General features: G+C 36.7%; 2 protein-coding genes across 2 annotated transcripts; one reads left to right on the top strand and one right to left on the bottom strand.

Annotated features, from left to right (window-relative positions):
- Positions 1-1,961: 1,961 nt before the first annotated feature.
- bor (ATPase family AAA domain containing bor) lies at positions 1,962-12,556 on the top strand. Its single transcript, XM_034983868.2, has 10 exons — positions 1,962-2,258; positions 3,731-3,885; positions 4,064-4,176; positions 4,524-4,730; positions 5,448-5,605; positions 5,832-6,091; positions 7,044-7,167; positions 7,635-7,926; positions 8,421-8,619; positions 9,544-12,556. The coding sequence occupies exons 1-10, from the start codon at positions 2,075-2,077 to the stop codon at positions 9,730-9,732; spliced, it is 1,881 nt and encodes a 626-aa protein (XP_034839759.1). The 5' UTR covers positions 1,962-2,074; the 3' UTR covers positions 9,733-12,556.
- A 1,046-nt stretch (positions 12,557-13,602) lies between these two features.
- On the bottom strand, positions 13,603-20,689 carry Rab21 (RAS oncogene family member Rab21). Its single transcript, XM_034983306.2, has 4 exons — positions 20,314-20,689; positions 19,288-19,455; positions 18,879-18,997; positions 13,603-18,163 (listed from the first exon to the last, which is right to left on the bottom strand). The coding sequence occupies exons 1-4, from the start codon at positions 20,440-20,442 to the stop codon at positions 17,953-17,955; spliced, it is 627 nt and encodes a 208-aa protein (XP_034839197.1). The 5' UTR covers positions 20,443-20,689; the 3' UTR covers positions 13,603-17,952.
- Between the last annotated feature and the right edge of the window lie 1,897 nt (positions 20,690-22,586).

Raw genomic sequence — 22,586 nt, 5'->3', positions numbered from 1 at the left:
GAAGTCTTCCCCCACTAACGCTCTACAGGTTGAATGTGTTGACCCTCCTTTACATCTCCGACGGCAATACCTATGTGACCGCTTTGTCAGCAAAATGTTACAGCTTTCCTCTCACCCATTGTGGACCAAATTGGACCAGTTATCACAAGTCCTTAGCACACGCAATCCTTCCTCCTACCTATTGGATAGTTTCCGTAAGTTTACCAATCTCCCTCATCCCTTGTTATCTTTATCAAAAAATCCTCTATTCTCCACATCATATGAAGCCCTGGTATTCAATCCCTCTGTGGTTACTGATCTTGGTTTGGTCAAAGGTGCCCCTGATACTAACTCAAAATTTCAAAGCTTAGTTCATCAAAATTGGTCAAATCATCTTCTTATCTACACCGATGCTTCAAAAATGTCCACAGAAAGTTGTGTCGGTGCAGCCTGCTGGGTGCCCAGGTTTAAAATAATTCTACAATTCCAATGCCCTCCTGAGTCTTCGGTGTTTACAGGAGAGGCCATTGCCTTATTAGAAGCAATCCTGTTTACCCGCTCCCATAACATGAAACAAACTGTTATTTTTACTGACTCTCTTAGTTGCTTGTTATCCATTAAGGAAAACCCATTCAGGAGTAAATCAAGATTTCCCATTATTCTACAGATTAGGGAAGCTCTGTTCTCCTGTCATCAAAATGGAATAGCTTTAACACTTGTCTGGAGTCCAGGTCACTCTGGCATTGCAGGCAACGAAACGGCTGACTCTTGCGCTAAATCTGCTGTACAAACGGGTTCCCATGAACATTTTAAAACCATTTCCCAAGATCTGAGTGCATTATCTAAAACATATCTGGACAAGTCCTGGAACACATACTGGAATGAATCAAAATCGGTTAAAGGTAAATTCTATGCCTCAGTTCAACCGGATATTCCAAGGCGCCCATGGTTCTTCTCCCATAGATACGCAGACAGGTGGGTTACCTCCACGATATGTCGCTTACGCCTTGGTCATTCCTGCACACCTGTCCATCTGCACAAGATCAGAGTTAGAGATCACTCCCTGTGTGAATGTGGCTTAGACGAAGGTACTATTTCCCATATATTCTTTTCTTGTCCTAAACTTCTTCACCCCCTCTATGATGTCCTTCCTCCAAAATTTCCCCGTCCAGTAAATGTTGAGTGTTTGTTAATGTCTGTTTTTAGTCCTTACTGTAAATTCTTATGTAAATATGTCAAATATAATAATATTAAGCTGTAAATATTTATGTAATATAGTGTGTATTTTGTGTACCTAATAATTGTGTTGTTCCAGGCCTGAAACTAACCCTATACAATAATATATTATTCTTTGAAAAAACCTGCTACTTATAAATTATCCAAATTAATAGATAGTCTTCTTCCCAGCTATCACCAACCATTCGTATCGTGTCTCTTCAATTCCACACGACATTGGCGAAGTAAATTGCGCCCGCTTGGTGCAGCCGCGCGCCATTAAAAAAAAAAAAAAAAAAAAAAAGTAATAAAGGTAGATAAAAGAACGTTTTCTTTCTCATTCGCACTAAAAAGAGAGCACAGATAAAGTTACTAATGTGATAAACAGAGACGCAGCTAACCTATTTTTTATCCCTTATCGTGTAACTGGTTTTTTTGTCAAGAATACATACAAGAAGTTGCAAAACAAACTTTAAAAATTCGTGGCGTAATTGTATTTCTCATGAGTTATTTACTTGTTTTCACATAAAAACGTTTAATACAAAGATTGTAGATCGGTTAATACAAATAATGACTACTAAATAATGGTACCTAATAATTATTGTCGTGTTATGAATATCGTCGTGCTATCGCTATCTCATATACGCGGTTACACAGTACTTACATCTACCTATTATTCTATCTACGGCGTTATGGTTATAATGTTGGTGGTTGGTGTTGAAGTGTAGTTGAAGCATGTCGTCCATTTGACCACAGACAAGTAATACTGATACTGAGTAATACTCTTCTTTGGATTGTGGAGGTACTTGAATAAATGGAATTATTAAAATATAATAATCCATATTAAACTTTGAATGAATTAAAGTGCTAGTTTTTCGCCATGTCTTGGTTATTCGGGTACAGTCGACCTCAACAGCCTCCCCCGGAGGATTCCTCTGCGGACGGGGCTGGTTCAGCACCTGTTAACCTAACCAAAGCCGAAAAAAAGGCTATGGAAGCTTACAGATTTGATTCTAGTGCTTTAGAAAGAGCTGCACAAGCTGCTCGAGAACTGGAGAAATCAAGTAAGTAACAACTTTTATCAGTCACACTTTATGCTATTGCATAATGCGGCCTCATAACCTAATATCACTCTTAGATCGTTATCATTTTGTCCTGTTTTATCTAAATATATAAAACGAAAAGTTGACTGACTGACTGATTGATCTATCAACGCATAGCTCAAACTACTGGACGGATCTGAAATTTGGTATACCATTATGATGTAGGCATCCGCTAAAAAAGATTTTTGAAAATTCAACCCCTAAGGGGGTGAAATAGGGGTTTGAAATTTGTGTAGTCCACGCGGATGAAGTCGCGAGCATAAGCTAGTGGAATACATTTTTCCACATTGTTATGCAAATTAATATTAGTAAGTCTGGAACATGTGTTATTGCTGACAAAAAAAGTTGTCCAGATATGCTATTTACTTACATATTGATGGTTTTCTTATTTGTACCACATTTATATATTACTCAATATGATTTCTCATTAAAATACTGAGTCCAGAACCAAAAATGACAAGAAAATCACAAGTGCAACATAAGCTTGTCTACCTCCCCATTTTTACCCGAAGGACATCAAAAGGACCATATTGCTAAGCCTCTGCTTTTGAGTTGAAATAAACAATCCATACTAATATTATAAATGCGAATGTGTTATGTATAAATGTGTGTGTGTGTTGTCTGTCTGTCTGTCTGTCTGCTAGCTTTTCACGGCTCAACTGTTCAACCGATTTTGACGAAATTTGGTATAGAGATAGCTTAGCATCCCGAGGAAGGACATAGGCTACTTTTTATCCTGGAAAATTGAAGATATTCCACAGGATTTTTAAAAACCTAAATCCACGCAGACTGTTTTACTAGATGATGCCTGCAACTTCGTAGTTGCGGGCATCATCTAGTAAACAATAAAATTTTCAAAATGGCCACCATGCAACTTAAATAAATCATAGTGTTATTTCTTACACAATGGTCGGTGGTGTGGTCGAAGTGGTGGGTCAGCTAGTATAAAATGAAATTACAAAATATACAGCAATTATGCTGAGTTAGGACCTATTTTTTGAGTTGTGCCACACATGACACAGTTTATTCTGGTGCTTCTTCTGCTTGAAGTCTTTTGCTTTTAATGCTCAAGTTTTTTTTAAATATTATTATTATTATTATTAGAGACGCCAGATAACCTAAACCGTATGTATAACTGTTAATGTGTGGCAGAGCTTTCAAAGATAAACGTTTTTCTTTCTTTATATATAATATCTGTCCCGGCTTTACTCACGTGTTTAGTCAACGTTAGCCCGACTAGTTTCGAACCCATCCGGGGTCCTTTTTCAAGGGAGTCAGTTCGCGCACGCGCCGTGGTTGTGACTGCGAGCCGCATGTGCCGTTGCCCGTAGAGCCCATTGTGAGGGTGGCTGGGGTGGAGGGCGAGACAGCTGCCGATCGTCTCGTTTTTCTTTCTTTATCAAAAATTCTTACACATGCACAATATTCTCCAGAACATGCAAAAGATGCGCTGGAGCTCAGTAAACTGCAAGAGAGTACTCGCCAGCATGAGCATATGGCCAAGATCAAGGAATATGAAGCTGCCATTGAACAGTCAAAAGTAGAACAGAAACGAGTTGACTATGAAGAGAGACGTAAAACACTTCAGGTAAGAATTTCTGTGCTACATTTAAGCCACTATTCCCGAATGGCTAGAAGCAGTTATGACTAATGCTTCAAGTTTAAAGTAAAATTAACTTAAACTGCAAGAAAAAACTTAAACTGGAAATAATAGATATGTCTGTCTATTCAATATTTTTTTTCACATTTTATACTTCTTTATCCAGGAAGAAACAAAACAGCATCAAATGAGAGCACAGTATCAAGATCAGTTGGCCAAGACTCGCTATGAAGAACAATTAGTTCAGCATCAGAGATCACAGGAGGAAATGTTAAGAAAGTATGTTTGTTTGTTGGTTTATTGGTTTGTCCTTCAATCACGTCGCAACAAAGCAACAGATCGACGTGTTTTTTTTCATGGGTTTTTAAAGACCTGGAGAGTGACATAGGCTACATTTTATACTGGAAAATCAAAGAGATTCCACAGGATTTTAAAAAAACCTAAATCCATGCGAACAAAGTCGCGGGCATCAGCTAGTAAATTGAACATTTGAAAAGAGCAACCGCCGAGTCTCTTACTTGTTCTCGGTAGGGATTGCATTCCAAACCAGTGCTAGATTCTTTTGATTATTCAAAAACACTTGTAAAAGTTTATTTGACTAAATAAATCTTTCTGTTTCTACACAGGCAAGAAGAAAGTGTTGCTAAACAAGAGGCGCTTCGCCGTGCGACCATTGAACATGAAATGGAATTGCGTGAAAAGAATAAGCTAAAAGCCATCGAAGCGGAGGCTAGAGCTCGTGCCAAGGCGGATCGAGAGAACCGTGACATCACATTGGAGCAAATAAAGCTGAAAGCTGCTGAAAACAGGACTACTATATTAGAGAGCATACAGTAAGTTATATATAATCAAACATCCTGTTTGTATCCACTGCTGGACATAGGTCTTCCCAAGAGCGCGCCACCATACACAGTCCTCCGCCTTCCTCATCCATCCACTTTCTACTACTCCGCTACCTACTTAAGGTTGTTGTCCAGCTGGATGGGGGTCATCCCACACTGCTTGCTGATACATGGTCTCCACTCAGTCTGTCCCAGTGGTCATCGGTTCTGCGACAGACATGGCCTGCCTACTGCCACTTTATCTTGCTAATTCAATGAGCTATGTCGGTCCTCTGTACGTCGGGAGCTCAGTTTTTAGATCCTGGGCTCGCACCTCTTACTTTTCGAAGTTATGTGCGTTTTAAACAATAGGCGACTGTAGGGTCTGTAGTGATAAAATGACGTGATTTTTTGTATAGCGGTAGTTTATAGGGCTAAAATACATTATTAAAAAGAAAATTTTAAAAAATCATGACTTTCATACATTACAAAACGAATATTACAAAAGTTTGCAATTTCGTTCAAGTTATACACTAAAATGTAATTAAAAGCACAAGTTTTACTGTTGACGGTTGACAGTGTAAGGGGTGTGAAGTCTGCCAATCCACACTTGGCCAGAGGTAGTGGACTATGGCCAAACCCTTCTCACTATTCTAAGAACAGACCCGTGCTCAATAGTGGGCTAGCGACAGGTTGATTATGATGATGAACGTCTTATTAATTTACCAGGACAGCGGGAAACGTAATCGGCACAGGCCTGAATGCTCTAGTAACAGATTGGGATAAGACGTTGGCTGCTGTGGGAGGCTTGTCCCTGCTTGCTCTTGGAGTCTACACAGCCAAAGGAGCTACGTCTGTGACTGCTCGATTTATTGAAGCTAGGATTGGTAAGAAATGGAAAGATTTTTAATTAAATAAACTTTTACAAGTGCTTTTGAATCGTCAGCCGAATCTACCACTCTACTACTCTTTATTTGGGGCTGATTTGTCAATTGTTAGATAGTTGCAGATATCCTATGCAAAAGCTGTCAAAACAGCAAACGAATTTCTCAGTTAAGGATTAATTATTATTGGTGATTGAAAAATCGGTCCTAAAAATATTTTTTCCTTTAGGAAAGCCTGAGTTAGTCAACGAAACTTCAAGATTTTCCTTGCTCGAAGCCCTGAAGCATCCCATTCTAACAGTGTCGAAAGCAGTGGCGAATTTTAGAAAACCCTCGGACGCTCTCGCCGGCGTCGTTTTGGCACCGAATCTAGAAAAACGTTTGAGAGACATCGCAATCGCCACAAAGAATACTAAAACAAACAAGGGATTTTATAGAAACTTGCTCATGTATGGACCTCCTGGTACTGGAAAAACTTTATTCTCAAAGGTCAGTTACTACTTAATTTTTTTTAAATTTCATTACAAGTAAGCTGTTGATTGCAATCTCACCTGATGTTAAGTGATGATGCAGTCTAAGATGATAGCGGACTAACTTCGAAGTTGTGTGCAGTTTTTATTATACTTATACCCCTTATCGGTTTCTAAACAGCTAGGAGTAGAGCTAGTAGCTTCGTACCGGAACGCTAAATCGCTTGGCGGCATGGATTGGCGGGTAGGGTGGTAACTAGCCATGGCCGTAGCCTCCCACGGGACCAGACCAAGGAAATTTTGAAATTATAAATTCCCAAATTGTCCCTGCCGGGAATCGAACCCCGGACCTCCCATTTGTAAGAAAATTTACCTTTTCTAAGTTGATGTGTTCAAAATTCAATGACTTCGCCTGCGTGATTTAATTTATAGCCTAGTAGCTGATGATTTGCATCAGCTACTAGGCTATAAATTAAATTAATAATAAAATTGCAACTTCGTCCACGTGAATTTAGGTTTTTAAAAATTCCGTGGAACTCTTTGATTTTCCGGAAAAAATAGCACTCTCCAGGTCTAATCATACCTATGCAAAAAATCACGTCAATCCGTTGCTCCGTTGCAAGTGATTGAAAGATAAACCAAAGAACCAAATACACACTTACCCATATACCTAGTGGTCGCATTCAGAAAGTGAAAGAACTTGCAGGATCGGATCATTAGTTCCAGAGATGACCCCCTACGGAAAATCTAACAAATTTTACCTCTATAATATTAGTATAGTTTATTTCAGTGCCTGAAATATCAGTCTGGCTTAGACCCAAGATTTAATTTTTCAACCTTATCCAACACAAAGCTAATACAAAGACAAAAATGAATTGATTAATTACTAGTGTATTTCTTTGCCGCTAAATAAACATTATAATTTTTACTTTACCTTAAAGATCTTTACACTTTGTATTTTTTTTTGATAGAAATTAGCAAAGCATTCGGGCATGGAATACGCAATAATGACTGGCGGTGACGTAGCTCCGATGGGAAAGCATGCAGTGGCTTCCATACACAAGATGTTCGACTGGGCGAATACTAGCAGGAAAGGTAAAATCTTTCCTCAATACATTTGCTTGTAAAGTGGCTGTTTCACCGATGTGAATGTAGATATTGACGTCGATTCTGATGTATTTCTCTACACTGAAAAGTATTTGCATCTTTTTATTTTTAATATTGCTAAAAAAGGACGGAATATGAATTTTAAATATGGCCGCCAAACGGAACAGCTGATTAAATCGTTTATAGTACTATGTTGTAAGTTAATAAAGGTTATATAGTAGGATATAACATGCTACTATAAAAAAAACCTATGATACTGGTGATACATCATATTTTATAATTTCATACTAAGGAATTGAAAAACGTTGTATGATAAATGAGCGCATTGATAATTAAACTTAGCGCAATTTTAACTGGCCTGCTGCGGCTCGAGTATTAAAAGCACCTCGATTATAATTTTGATACTTTGCGCATTTGTAACGTATTATAATAATGTATTCTTTTATTTATGACAGGTGTCCTCCTATTCATTGACGAAGCCGACGCATTCCTCCGCAAGCGTTCCTCAGCCGCTATAAGTGAGGATCTAAGAGCGGCGCTAAACGCGTTTCTCTACCGTACATCGGACCAAAGCAGTCGTATCATGTTGGTCTTAGCGTCCAACACTCCGCAACAATTCGACTCGGCGATTAACGACCGTCTGGATAAGATGATCGAGTTTGGACTACCGGGCCTGGAAGAGAGGGAACGGCTGATCAGATTGTACTTTGACAAGTTTGTGCTTCAACCAGCTTCAGAGGGCAAAAGGTTAGCCAGTTACACTCTTATATTATATTGCTTAAAATCGGTAGAGACTACGGATTCTCGCGACTTTCTCTTTAGATCCCGTATTTTTCTCTTTATAGATCACGTAGCAATTTTTTCATTTTCCAGGATAATAGTCTACATCCTCAGAATGCATGCTAACTCTGTACCAAATTTGTCAAAATCGGTTAAACGGATGGCCCTTTACTAAGCCCAAATTCTGATTTTCTGGAACAGAAAGTAGCCCATGTCCGCTGTCGTCGATTTTTTTTCTGCGACACAAAGAAAACCATGTTTTAAAAATAAATGTCAAGCTAGCTTGGTGGCTATCATTCAGTGTAGGACACTGAGTTAGAGAATCACCTTATGTGATATGATGTGGCGTAAAATGGGACGCGTTTACCTAAAAGATGCTCTTACTATAAATAAGTAGTACAGACAGTGGTAGAACTTGATGTACTATAATAGTATATAGTAATTGTTTTATTTATTTGTAGACGCTTGAACGTGGAGCAGTTTGATTACGGCGCCCTTTGTTCGAAGCTGGCGGAACGGACGGCCGGCATGTCCGGTCGGGCCTTGTCTAAGCTGGGCGTCGCTTGGCAAGCGGCCGCTTACGCGTCTGACGACGGTAGACTCACTGAGCAAATGTGCATCGAGATATGTGACGACGCAGTACAAGATCATCGGCAGAAGGTATATTCATCATTTCTACCCATCGTCGGCCCATTAAGCACGGGTCTCCATTCAAAATGAGGAATTTTGGCCACCAAGATGACCAAGTGCGAACCTAGCATTTATTTATTTGAAGATTAGATGATGCCCGTGAATCTCGACCTGTCGGGATTATAGACCTACTATCTATAATCACGGTATCGTACCGGAACGCTAAATCTGTTGGTAACTAGCTACGGCCGAAGCCTTCCACCATACCAGATGAGAGGAGAAATTATAAAATTCGTAATTGCCGCTGCCGGAAATCGAATCTGGTACCTCCCAAGGCTCTCACTGATAAGACTACAGCGCTCATCGCTGCGCCATGGAGGTCGTCTAAATTAGGATTAATATTGTACACTACCACACAACGCTTTCATAATTGAACTCCATGTTCAACCCTGATGATGCAGGGTACTGCACTTCTAAGCCATAGGTATTCAGGCACTGTTGATGAAATAATATTGTAGATGCCAAACATATACACCATTATTGAACTCCATGTTCCAACTCTTCAATACTGATGCTACATGGTACTGCACTCCTATGCTATGGGGTTTTAGGAGCTGTTGATGGTGAATTGATATTGTACCATTTACCATGGTACCAAACCAGGACTACATGATTGAACTCCATTCACGAAAATCCCACGCAGTATTTCGAAAATTCTATTCTATTCTAAACTTATTAGCCAGCGAGAAGGCGGATAGGGAGGCGCGAAAGGTGCAACGAATCGTCGTGATTTTTTGCATGAATACAGTTAAAGACTGGAGAGTGACACAGGCTACATTTATCCCGAAATATCAAAGAGTTCCCACGGGCTTTTAAAAAACCTACATCCACGGGAACAAAGTCGCGGGTATCAGCTAGTAATTAATAAATCACAATATTCTCTTATTTTTCTAGATGGAATGGTTATCTGCTGAAGAGAAGACTCGAAGTATGATGCCATATCTCCTAGACCTGCCACCGCTAGATAAAGTCGAAGATAATATTATACAGAAGGCGACCGTCAGTGAAATAACTGAAACCAAAGAGGAACCTAAGGCCAAGCAATCCACGAGAAATGCCAAAGAAATAGATTCAGAAAAGTGACATATCCACACAAAAAACGATATATTACACACAAACAAAAATAGTGACTGTGATAATAATAGACACTGCAAATATAATTTTAATATTACTAAAACTAAAAAGTATATTATGTTATCTAACAGTGACATGAAAATATTGCGTAATTTGTCTGCGAGGTTTAAAAAATAATCTCTTTTCCAATTTAATATTTTTTTCAAATATGAGAATATAATTTTCGTTTATAAATTAATGATTGAATTGAATAACTGATATTGGTTGATTGAATTGAAATTTTTGCAAATTGTCCTTTTTATATTAATATTATTATTATTAATGCAGAAATAATAATAAAAATAAATTATTATTTCTGCATTAATTGTATTGTATTTAATATCCAATAGTTAATTGTTCGAATGATTAATAAGTTAAACACCATTAATTATTTTTGTTTAAATGTTTTTATTTCAAGTTGACTTCAAGTCAATGCAAGGCCCTTGTTGATTTTTGGGACTCTAATCTTTAAGCCACAAGTACATAGACTAAGGTATAATTAAACTTTCATAATACAATTGTTTGAAATCGACGGATTTTTCAATTACTTTTTCGTTCACATTGATAGTAATTCGCTAGTAAACAATCACTAAATGGACAGGTAGCGCTACCTTTTTCTTTCGGGAACATTGTGAAAGGGATAGTATTACATTTTGACCTGTGAGTTTAGATATTGCATTATAGTAATGGTGAGAAGTTCCTCAAGAATTAATAAATAAATAATTTAAAAATCCGTCGCAAGATATTTTCGTTTTATCGTGATTTGTTGCATTTATGTTAAACTAGCTATTACTCGGCAAACTATCTCTGAGAGTTTTTTTTTCTTTTTAAAGAATATTAGCCATGTTAAATGACTAATATTCCCCTTTCCTCTCCAACTAAGCGTCAGGCTTGTGCTAGGAGTAGGTACGACAATAGTGCAACGGGCGAGGTTTGCACCGTCGACCTTTCGGTTTTCAGTCCACACCTTTACCCGTTGAGCTATTGAGTTATTTCACGCATTACTATTACTATTACATTACATTACTATTACTCCACTGTGTCCAATATGCAACCCAAACCTCTGGAAACCAAATTTTTTTTTTGTTCTCCTGTGAGGTTGCTAATTGACTTATGTGTTGTTCGAACTTAGCGACGAAATGCTACTCGCGCGCTACCTATTGTAGGTTGATGTCACTATGTCAGAAACTTTCCCGTAAATCCCAACAACTTACAAAGTTTCAAACCAATCAGATAATTAACGCATAGGTAACGAACTTTCAGATAGACTAACCTTCATTTTCATTAATATATATATAGCTGCTCGTGCTGATTCACTGATTGACTGACTGACTCACTCGTTGATCACCTCTCCTGAACATTTTTGTATGAAAAAATTTTTTTTGACTGATGGTTTCGTATAGAAGACAAAAATTCATTCAGAGGAAAAATACAGAGAGAGCTGATGATTGAGGATTTCGGAGACGGGTGAAGAGCACGCTTAAGGTATTGAAGATAGGTGGGAGGTGCTTGAGCAAATGTCACTCAAAACGTCATCCAATTGCCAATGAGCTGAAAAAAAATTCAAAATAGCGAAAAAAAGATGGCCGCCATACAAACTTCGCCGGCGTCTATCGCGGAGAGTACAAAAGATGGAAGAGTAGTTTCATTGCAAGAGATGATCAGGATCCGAAGGTCTACTCGATGAATAGAAAAAAAATTCAAAATGGCGGAATTTATTTTTCCAAAGAAAATGTATGGCAAATAAAGTCCACATTTTGAAAAACCAACGCTGCATGCTCACGGACCACTTCAGTGGTCCGCGCACCCAAGCACCCTACTAGTAATAATATACAGGCTCTAAGAGACATGAAACCAGAGATTCGGTATTTTCATGACTTTGACGATGTTTTTTTTGCATGTTTAGTATGGAATCACCTTACGTAGGTGATGACTCGAAGTACCTACCTACAATAATGTTTTTCAAACTTTTCATTCAACCCTTACACCCTTATAAAACCGGTCAAGTGCGAATCGGACTCGCACACGAACGAAGGCTTCCTTACCATCGTACAAGATAATATAACACTAGTTTTTAAATTTTTGTAATTTGAACGGCGGCCATTTTGAAATTCGCTATCTTGGTTTATTATTATTAATTGATGTTATAGAGGCAATAGAAATACACACTGTGCCAACTTTCTACTTATCACGGTTCATGAGATAGCCCGCAGACAGACAGACGGACGGACGGACAGTGGAAGCTTTAGTAGCAGGGTCCCGATGGCACCCCTCGGGTGTGGAACCTTACAAAACTAAAGTCGTTTGTATGTTCTTTGATATATATGCATCCATGTATCGTTTATCCAATTGAGTCGAAACTTTGTAGTTGTTGTTGACACTTGCCTGAAAGTTTCTATGATAGTATCATCAACATACATATAATAGGAGACGCGCAAGACCCATTGCAACGCATACCAGTCATTAGATGGTCCTCTATACAAATAAGCGGAAATTTTCATACATTTGTATTCGTTCATATGAATCTGGCTCATACTATATGGATATTATAATATAAAATACCTACTTTATTATTTAAAGTAGGTACAGTCCGTAAAAAATGACTTTTCACGCGCCATTTAAACTATCATGTCAAAAGTACAGTTCAACTTATAATACCTAAGTGCTAAAAGGGTACTTTTGACATGTCACATAAAGTTAAAATGGCGCGTGAAATATTATTTTGTACACATAATAGTTATTGGTTTTAGGCTTGTCTATGTAGAGTACCTATATTAATAGAAAGTAGAATTTTCTTGATTTTTTATTTCATCTGTCCCAAACCCTTCATAATATAGTAACTAGCTTTTGTCCTCGGTTTCGCTCGCATCGTGCTTCTATAGTAAGTTGTTCTAATACACTCCATCAAGTATATCGTCCAATTTTACATTAGACTTGAAAGTTAGAAGACCATTGTGCAAAGATTGCTGGAGGATACCAGTTTTTATGATCAGAACACTTTGGATGAACTGCCGGTTTGATCAAGCCTTGAGCCATCATACAAATTGTGTAATAATACGATTTTGGTACAACTTGGAAGTATAAGTCCCACAAATTGCTATTGCGCTGGGACCATGTCTCATTAACATCGAAATGACGTCATTATGACGTCAGCCGAAATAAAAATATACCATCAGCTCGAAACTTCAGTCTAGTGCTGACGTCACTAAAATGGCAGCCACGCGCTTTAGCAATTTGAGGGACTTATACTTGGGGAACTCTCACTGGAAAGTGCAGCTTTGGAAGACCTCCTACTAGGTGGACAGACGATATCAAACGAGTCGCAAGGAGCTGCTTTATGGCGGCGGCCCAAGACCGTGGCGTGTGGAAGTCCCCTACACCCATGTCCAGCTATGGAGGTCTACCGGATGACGGTGATGACGGAAGTATCTACAAGATGTATTGCCGCTCATCACTCGCGTGCGAATCGCAACGCGAACGCTCTTGAACGGCGCGAAACAACCATGCATAGTTTGATTCGCAAGTAGGTATAGGAGTAGGCTTCATGGATGAATCCGCCGAAATGGATTAGTATTTTATATTAGTTTCGACAGCGGTGTAGAGAGTCAGCTAACGAGCAAATACAGTACGCGGCAGAAAGAAATGTACATCAGCCTTTAGAAGGAGATAGTAGATTTGTAGAGCGTTGTCTCTGCCGTCTGCACAAAACATATAGGTATGAGTGACAGAGCCGACGCTCTACATGTGTCATTCTAAAGGCCGATGTTCATTACTTTCTGCCGCGTACTGTAATAGGTTTACTCGTAAAAATTAATATATACCGAAGAATAAAAAAGAGCGTAAATTAATAAACATGTTTTATTCAATTTGCAATCAAAAAATTACAACATAATTTATCTATAACAATATTTAAATTCATTTGAAACATTGTACTACTACGACCCGGGAGTCGATAGGAAATTAAGTATGAGGTGCTTTAGAAAAGGTTGAAAGTTTTTCAATGAGGTTTCCAGGCAAAGTTAGAGAAAATTTTCATAGATGGCGCTGAATATTACAACCACTAAAGATGAAAAATAATACCTATATCTTTATGATCTATGCTTTAATGTTTAGGTCGTGTCAATCAATGACATAGATGAAGAGTAAGAGCCAGCGTGCACTGCAATTTTCCTTGCGTTTCTTCCCCACAAAATCTGTGAACTATAATAGAAGTAATTAATTGATTTCGCATCCGATTTAAATTTAAAAATTTAAAGCATAAATCATATAGATATAGGTATTATTTTTCATATTTAGTGGTGGTAGTATTTAGCGCCATCTATGAAAATTTTCTCGAACGTTGCCTGGAAACCTCATTGAAATAAATGCAATTTATTTTAAAAACCTTGTAACACACGAACCCACCGCGATTCGGCAGGTAGGAGTTAGGACTGGTATAGTTTACAGAAAAAGATATTCTGATCTTCAAATGCTAACTGGTTGGGGGTGTCCTGTGTCTGTCTCTCCTCGCTCGCGATCGTATAAATCAACTCATAATAAGGAGTATGGCATGACATCACGCACACTGACAGCCGTACACCGTAAATTTTACTGGACGCCGCTTCAAGTCCGCTGCAAACCTGATCGTGTAAGGCCAGGCGTTATGCGCAGACATCCCCTCAACTGTAGTCTTTTTACTTGACACCTAATGTACCATACACAGGTACCATAAGGAAAACCATCTTGCAAACTTTCATCTTATCAGGCACCTCATAAAGTCTCTTACTGGCTCTCGGGCTAACAAGAATTACTTAAGGCACAAAACACGGGTTTGCCCGCGAAATTCAAATTTAATTTGGTTTTTCACAATTTGTAAACGAATGCGACAAAGTAGACTTATGGCATTAAAATTTCGCCCCTAGCAATATCATCTTCACAGGTTTATATAAAAATATTTACTTGAAAGTGTCTTGTTTAAGAAATTAGTCGAAATAATGACTAATTTGTGAGTAGCTGACGTAAAACTCATTATTTTGACTAATTTCTTAAACTGGACACTTTCAAGTAAAGATTTTTATATAAGCCTGTGAAGATGATACTGCTAGGGGCTCAATTTGAATGCCATAAGCCTACTTCGTCGTATTAGTTTACAAATTGGGAAAAACCAAAATTAAATTTGAATTTCGCGAACAAACCGTGTCTTCCACCTAAATACATAAAAAGAGATAAGATATCATAAATTTATAGATAGGACCTCCAAGATAAAAACCTACTCTCATAAAACCAATCTGATTAGGAAAATTGGATTGACTTGGTGGACAGACTTTTTAATGCCAGTTGTCGGTAATCGCACCGTGCGTATTTTTTACTACAATCTATACTTATATAAAAACTGTAATCTTGCAATAAACTTGGATTGGAAAAATATTAAAATAGAGACAACTACATTACACATGAGACAGATTTAATTCAATATACAAGACTATTTTTGTACACACATTTAGTATGGGATAGGTCTACAATATACATCAATTTAAGATTTATACTTTAACTTAAACTTGAAGGGGAATTTTGAAGAGAACTTTATAATAGTATGTTAATCATGTATGCGTTTATAGTAATTAAGTTTTAGTTTAAGTAAACATACAGCCGCACTCAGCGTCGCTTAATCGTTACTTAAGATTGAGTTAAAACGAGCCAGATTTATGTGAGAGGTATAGCTCTGTCTCGTTTTTACTCAATCTTAAGTAACGAATAAGCGACTCTGAGTGCGGCTGTTGGTGTTCTCGTTTCTAAAAATCTTTTCTGTCATAAATACAAAGAATTATGTACTCATTTGAATGTGTTTAGACTTTAAATAAAACATTACTTTAATTCTAAGTTATATTTATGGTTTAGTTAAATATTTATACATACCTAGAGTTTATTTTACATGTAGGAAGTACATATGGTGTTGTGATTTTATATTATTTTAGAAATTAGAAACAATTCGATATATTATGTAATAAAGAATTCAGGTAAAATTGTGTCCTTGTACGATAGGTACGAAACAAAATCGATCTGTGATGCGAAACCGGATTTCTATGTGTGATGAGTGTGATGTGATGTTTTATTTTTTTATTTGAAAGATGAGATGTTGTGGCCATAGATTGTGGCGCTGACTTTGGCATGTTTTGCTCGAGATGCGCTCAAATTGATTGATCGTTGCGCATGCGCATGTGTTAGTGACGTCTAGCCCCCAAGGGGGGAGAGTGAGCATAAGGGACAAGTAAGAGACTGAATAATTTGTACTGTGTAAATTATAAGTCAAGAAGGCGCCCCGGGAAAATGCCAAGAGCAAGTACCGAACGGACACCCTCCCGCGATTCGGCCCATATAACCGAGAGGTTGGTGGGGCCATGGGAGGTGGAGGGCTGTCCCAGTACGCGGCCGAAAGTAATGTACATCGACATTTAGAAGGATATAGCAGATTTGTAGAGCGTTGTCCCTGTCATTGAGACCGACAAAACGTCATATAGGTAAAAGTGACAGAGACAACGCTCTACAAACCCGAAATGTCATTCTAAAGGCTGATGTACATTACTTTCTGCCTTATTACTGTACCTAGGTTAATGCAACTTGCAACTAGCGTGACAATCCAGAGGTATTCATAATTAGCATTTTAGAACCATCGAATTGTAACGACATTATTATAAGGTAATTCTATACAGGCAATACGTATACCTCTATATAACTCAAACAGTTAATTTTTCTTCCTTAGCTAATTCGAAAGTTTTTATCAATTACACTTGTTAGATTAATATAGGAAACAATAAAATCTGAGTTGTTACCATTAATATTTTTATTTTGTCATAAGTTGCTTCCAGAGAAAATTCGATTCATAGAATAACTCGACATGAATTCACGAATATAACGATGTTATACTTTCGTATCTAGACGAGTTGATCAGTTGAACTATTTACCCAGCTGAAGCGGCTGTTGTTATAGGACGATTGTGTCGATCTACGAAATAGATAAAGGAAGTAAGTAAACACATTATGCAGATAAGTACGTCAGCATGAGTTGATTGATAGTTTTGCATGCTCGTTTTCTTATACCTATTAAACAGATTAAACATTTCTAAGTTTAGCTCGAAACGCAAACATAACTTTATAAGGTTTCTAAAGTCCATACACGAGTTATTTGGAATGCCAGGATGTAAATGTATACCTCATAGATAAGTGCTACCACATTTTGATTTCCAAAGTTTTTGTTAATTAAATCATCATTAAATTTTAAATATACCTACCTGTTGTAATATTATAAGTAGTTTTGAAATGGTTGGAATTAAAAACTGCAAATCACCTAAATTGAAATATGCAACATAATATTCAAATCAAATTAAACTAAAATATAAAAATTTATATCATAAGGCGATATATCTTCTAAAATTGAAGAAAAAAATTCGTTCATTACATTTTATTTCAATACAGTGGTTCCTACGTGTGTAGTAACATAGATGTTTAACATTAATTTAATTACTTACTTAATTTAATGTAAATGTAATAAATAGAATATTTTAAAAATACAGTAGAATATAGTAAAATCGATATTAATAATAACACTATGTATGTACACATCTCAAACAAATTTGTAAAAAAGATAAAAATCCATTTTGAATTCTACACAATTATTCTTATAAATCTCAAAAAAAATAGTCATGTGAGTGTGATTGAATCAATAATGATTAAAATGATTCAATCACAGTCACCTATAAAGAAAGCCAATTCTTGTACGTCAGTTAGGAGTATGTCATCAACTTTTTAGAGAGAAAAATTATTCAATCGATGAAAATAAATGTAAATAATATTATTGTATTCAAACTCTTCTGCTATATAATATATTAATTATGTAATATATTTTTACTGTATTGGCAAATATCCAGATAAGATAGAAATATACATTATGTGGCAGAAAGTAATGTACATCAGCCTTTAGAATGACATTTCGGCTTCGTAGAACGTAGTCTTTGTCACTCATACCTATATGATGTATTGTCTGTCTCAAAGCCAGTGCTCTACAAATCCGCTATCTTTTTCTAAAGATCGATGTACATTACTTTCGGTCGCGTACTGTAAGTATGTTTCATCAAAAGCAATCTGGTTGTATTGATTTCATTGATTTTACACAAATTTGTTTGAAAGAGAATTATATACAAACAATATCACCAGTTTAGGTATTCCTGTTACCAGAGCAGCATGAGGACTGCGATGGTGTCTCGTCTTCCACAACTAGAACCCTCGCTGGTCTGTTGTTTTCAGTCTGGGAGTTCTTTTCAAATCGGTCCGCCATCTCTCGGGTTAATTCTAGAAATAGTTCTTCTACTCCTTGGTTTAGTTTCGCAGATGTGTAGAAGTGTTTTGCACCGACCATATTTGCATAACTGAAAAAAAAATTACCATAAGGAGAACATCACAACAAAACAGGGAGGCTGCTTCTAAACTACTCTCTATACTAATACTACTTTTACGTACAACAGATACGTCTAAGAGCAAAAAAGAAACCCAGGAAGAAGAAATTCTAGGAAGGAAGTAATACTACTTTGTGGAATCCACAAGACCACTTCCAGCAGCGCTCTGAGCACAAAGCAATTTTATTGCTGGGTCTCACCATCATAAAATCGTCTGCTAGACTTTTGTAGGCCTTGGCCTCTTTCAGAAGACTTCTACACCTTTCTGTAGAAGATCTCTTTTTAACTATAATATAGGCTTGTGCTTGACTGCAATCACACCAAACAGGAGATGATGGAGCTTAAAGTGGAGCGCGCCTGCCCAGAAGGTGCCAATGCACTCTTCTTTTGAAGGTACCGATATCATTTCAAAATGAGGAAGCAAATCACTTCGTACGAGTCTATGGAATTTTGTCTATAAATCTGTCTTAATTCTTAAAGCACTCGTTTTTTAGTTCTTTATATAAATTTACATAAGGTTTTGATTAAATCCATTCAAACACCAACATTTTGATCAACCAATGTATCCATGTACATCCATTAGATTTTTTGGCAGTTGATACAATCATATTAGTTTCACATACATTTTTGGGGGAAAATCAGTGTTATAAAGTTACGAGATAAAAGTTTATTAGTTAATACACTTTACCTTTCCGCTTCTTCCAAGGGCACCATTCTTTCATGTTCCAAATCAATTTTATTGCCCGCAATTACCAGGACAATGTCAGATCCAAGCATCTTTTTTAATTCCTTCACCCAATTTTTAACCTACAAGCAAATGTCAATTATGTATTTATAAATAACTAGATGATGCCCGCGACTTCATCCGCGTGAATTTGGGTTTTTAAAAATCCCGTGAGAACTCTTTGATTTTCAGGGATAAAGAGTAGCCTATGTCAATTTCCGGAATGCAAGCTACTTCTGTACCGAATTTCATATAAATCGGTTAAACGGATGAACATGGAATAATCTAACCTTTTCCATCCTACTTATTTATTTGCATATAGTACTTACTACAAAAAACACATAAGATATTTACAAATCTATATAAGTAGTACCTTTCCAAAAGATTCCTCATCTGTGATGTCGTACACCAAAATAGCACCATTCGAATTGCGATAATATATGGGGCCAAGTGCATGGAACTTCTCTTGGCCAGCTGTATCCCAGATAGATAGGTTAATGCGTTTCCCATTTATGTTAAGCTTCTTATTTAGGAATGTTGCCTGTGTAGAAATACCTTAATATGTTATACTGTCTATACTTAAGTTAATTCCTACAAAATAACACATAGTCGCTAGCACCATGTAAGCAATTTTTTCCTAGTTTGACATTTTCATGCTATATACTTGAGAATGGAAAGATGCATAGTTTCACCCAATCAGAAAAAGAAAACGTTGAATACAAAGACTTAAAGATAGAAAAAGTTAAGAATTTACCTCGAAAAACACAGTATTTTTATAAAATCTAACTCTAAGTAGTCATGGAAAAAAGCTAGTAAATAAGTAGGTCATCATCATCATGATCAGCCCTACCCAATAAGTAAGTTAAATAAATAATAAATAAAGTAGGCAAATAAAGCTAGTAAATAAGTAGGTAAATAATGTGATTTTGAAATAAATGATATCATAATCCCATTGCCGGCTCACACCCAACCTTTTTCATTCTGAGAACTCCTGTGCTTAGTACAAGGGTCTCCTCTCAGTATGAGAAGGGGTTGGCTTACCCTGGCTACGTGCGGCTTGGCAGACATAAATGATATGATTAAAATTATTCAAACCCAAACAAGTTTTGAAATTTTTTGCCTGCCTCTGTTAAGGCTGATGTTTAATTAGCTTAACTAATTTTGATAGGACTTTCACAGGTATGCAGAGGACTTTAGATGAATTAGTAATCACAGAAACTTAGATCCATGAGAAAAGTTAGTTTATTAGTAAAGTAGTGCTATTGTCTGTTATTTAACCACACATTTAAATATTATTTCATAATTAGAATGTCTGTTTGTATAAAGACATTAAAGATTTATGAGAGCGTAACATTGTCGACCTTTAAATTGGATTATATTTTCTATTATCTAAACATACCTGCAATGTTGTTAAGTGTTTATCGTTAAACTTGTCTTCTATGTATCGGAGTAGGATTGATGTTTTTCCGACGCAACCCTCGCCCAGTAAAACCACTTTGAAATTGTGCGTCCCACTCGGTGCACTCATTGTTAAAGCCTAGTTGTAATACTGAATAATTGGACAGTTTTGATCACTTGCTGTTCACGTTTTGCACATCAAGTTATACACTTTAATGAAATGTTAAGAATAGAACTTTAGAGTAATTTACCAGATTAGTTTATGAGAAAATCCTATAAAAGAGGCAATTAATGTACATAAAATGAGTAAAACTGGTTATTTTAGCTTTACAATAACATCTTCTCAATCATGCAATGTCGTTGTCGGTGTCGTTGTCGTAGACGAAAACTTTTCGTAATTTCATGAGTTGTCAATCGACAGTTGACACTTGATAGAACATCTTGACAGTGACAAAACGGACTTTGACATTGACAGTTACTCACCATAGAGTAGAATATATAAAATATCTATGCCACTTCAGTCGTCATGGGTAACATTGTAGGTCAAGCTTTGTGAATCGACGGCTCAATGGAAATTATCATCATCATCATCGCCGGCTCACTACAGAGCACAGGTCTCCTTGTGAGGAAGAAGGTCTGCTTGTGAGTGAGGGTGAAATAATAGCAGCAAACTCATTTTAAAACAAGTGGATAAAATACGTTCTTCGTCAACGCATTCAACAAAAAAAAATTTAATATTTTGTTAATAATATATTTATCGATTACAATATTTTGTTACTTAATAATATATTTTATCGATTATAAAATAGAATTCTAGAGCACATGGTGTTTTTTAACCACGTTATTTAAAATGCACCCGTGGTTTAAACCAATAAACTACCTACTGCATGTTTATAACAAATAATTACGTCTTAGTATGTTCAATTTTCAAGTTAATTTATACAATCAAAAGATGGCTCTGTTTTGTACCTATGTGAGATCAACAAATTCTCCTAATGGTACTCTTGTTGTGCTCACTATGAGAACAGAAGCATTGTCAGTTTTAATAATTGTTTTTCGCATTTGAATAAACCAATCCATAGCATTAGTTATTTTATTACTTTGACTAGACTTCGAATTGGTGGCTGTAGCAGACGTACTTTGAACTGCTTGAGTTTTAGTTGTAGAAGATGATATTTTAAAATTTCTGATCTGACCATTGCTCTTAATTTTATCATTCATGTATTCCCGAATTATATTCGTTTGGAGGATTTTATTTGTTGGATTCGGGTGCTTAATCGTAATATTTTGTGCATTGCGTTCTCTTACTTTAGTTTTTTTCATTCTACCTTGTGTAGCACTAGAACAATCACAATCCCCTTTAGGTTTCTTCATTATAGCATCAGTAAGTTCTTTCAGCATTTTCTTTAGTTCTAAAGTTTTTGATATATTTTCAAGAACAGGTTTGCCTGGTCGCAGTACTGGTTTATTTTTTACATTCTTCTTTATTGTATTTCTCGTAGATTTGTGTGAAGTAACCGCATTTGGCTTTGTAGTTTCGTTTTCTAAATAATTCTCTTTTGCGTTATCTATTGATCGTGCGCGTAAGATGGATACATCGGAGAAACTTTGCTTATCTTGTTTGCTTATCAATTTATCTTTCAGTTGATATTGTATCCAATATCTCAAAGGCGTGATTGCAATGAATCTTATTTGTGAATACTGACATGTGAAATCCTGCATTCCTGCTATTCCTAATAGCTGGTCATTTGAAAACAATGGTGTGCCGTGTGGAACGTCGCAATCTGCGTTTTCATCTGTTGCACAAATATAATATCCATCCAGATAATCGAAATTCTTATCACAATTTTTTGTTAGCACAGTTTTGAACATTGGAGTATCGTCTAATATGGGTATGAGGGCTTTCAATCCCTCCAAAGGAACATTCTCGGCTGTTGAATCAACGTAACTGTAACTATTCTCTTTAGTTTCAAGTTTTATAAGAGCAACAGTGTTGGGCCCATTGAAACTATTACCCACAACAAAAGTCTTAGGATTTGGATAAATAACAATTTCTTTTATCAGCAACACTTCCTTACCCCTTTCGATGGACTGGCAGACTTGTCCACAGTAGCTTGTAGTAAGAATATAGTTCGGTGATACAGCCGTACCGATGCAACATTGATTTGGTTTCGGCACACATCCCTTACAACTAAGTCGTAACACACTATTTATAGAAATACCTCGGGAAACGTCGATAGCAAGAAATATTAATGCACTTGAAATCAGTAAATT

Source organism: Maniola hyperantus, chromosome Z (genome assembly GCF_902806685.2).
Source record: "Maniola hyperantus chromosome Z, iAphHyp1.2, whole genome shotgun sequence".
NCBI lineage: Eukaryota > Metazoa > Arthropoda > Insecta > Lepidoptera > Nymphalidae > Maniola > Maniola hyperantus.
The sequence above is the reverse complement of the archived record's forward strand: the minus strand, read 5'-3'. Positions and strand labels throughout refer to the sequence as shown.

Bases quoted from the DNA above. Each gene is read 5' to 3' on its own strand.
- Rab21 (XM_034983306.2), bottom strand. From the start codon at position 20,442: ATGAGTGCACCGAGTGGGACGCACAATTTCAAAGTGGTTTTACTGGGC. The intron at 18,998-19,287 runs GTACTACTTATA...ATTTGCTTGTAG, and splicing joins ATGAGGAATCTTTTGGAAAG to GTTAAAAATTGGGTGAAGGA. The intron at 18,164-18,878 runs GTAAAGTGTATT...TTTTTTTTTCAG, and splicing joins CCCTTGGAAGAAGCGGAAAG to TTATGCAAATATGGTCGGTG.
- bor (XM_034983868.2), top strand. From the start codon at position 2,075: ATGTCTTGGTTATTCGGGTACAGTCGACCTCAACAGCCTCCCCCGGAG. The intron at 5,606-5,831 runs GTAAGAAATGGA...TTTTTCCTTTAG, and splicing joins ATTTATTGAAGCTAGGATTG to GAAAGCCTGAGTTAGTCAAC. The intron at 7,168-7,634 runs GTAAAATCTTTC...TATTTATGACAG, and splicing joins GGCGAATACTAGCAGGAAAG to GTGTCCTCCTATTCATTGAC.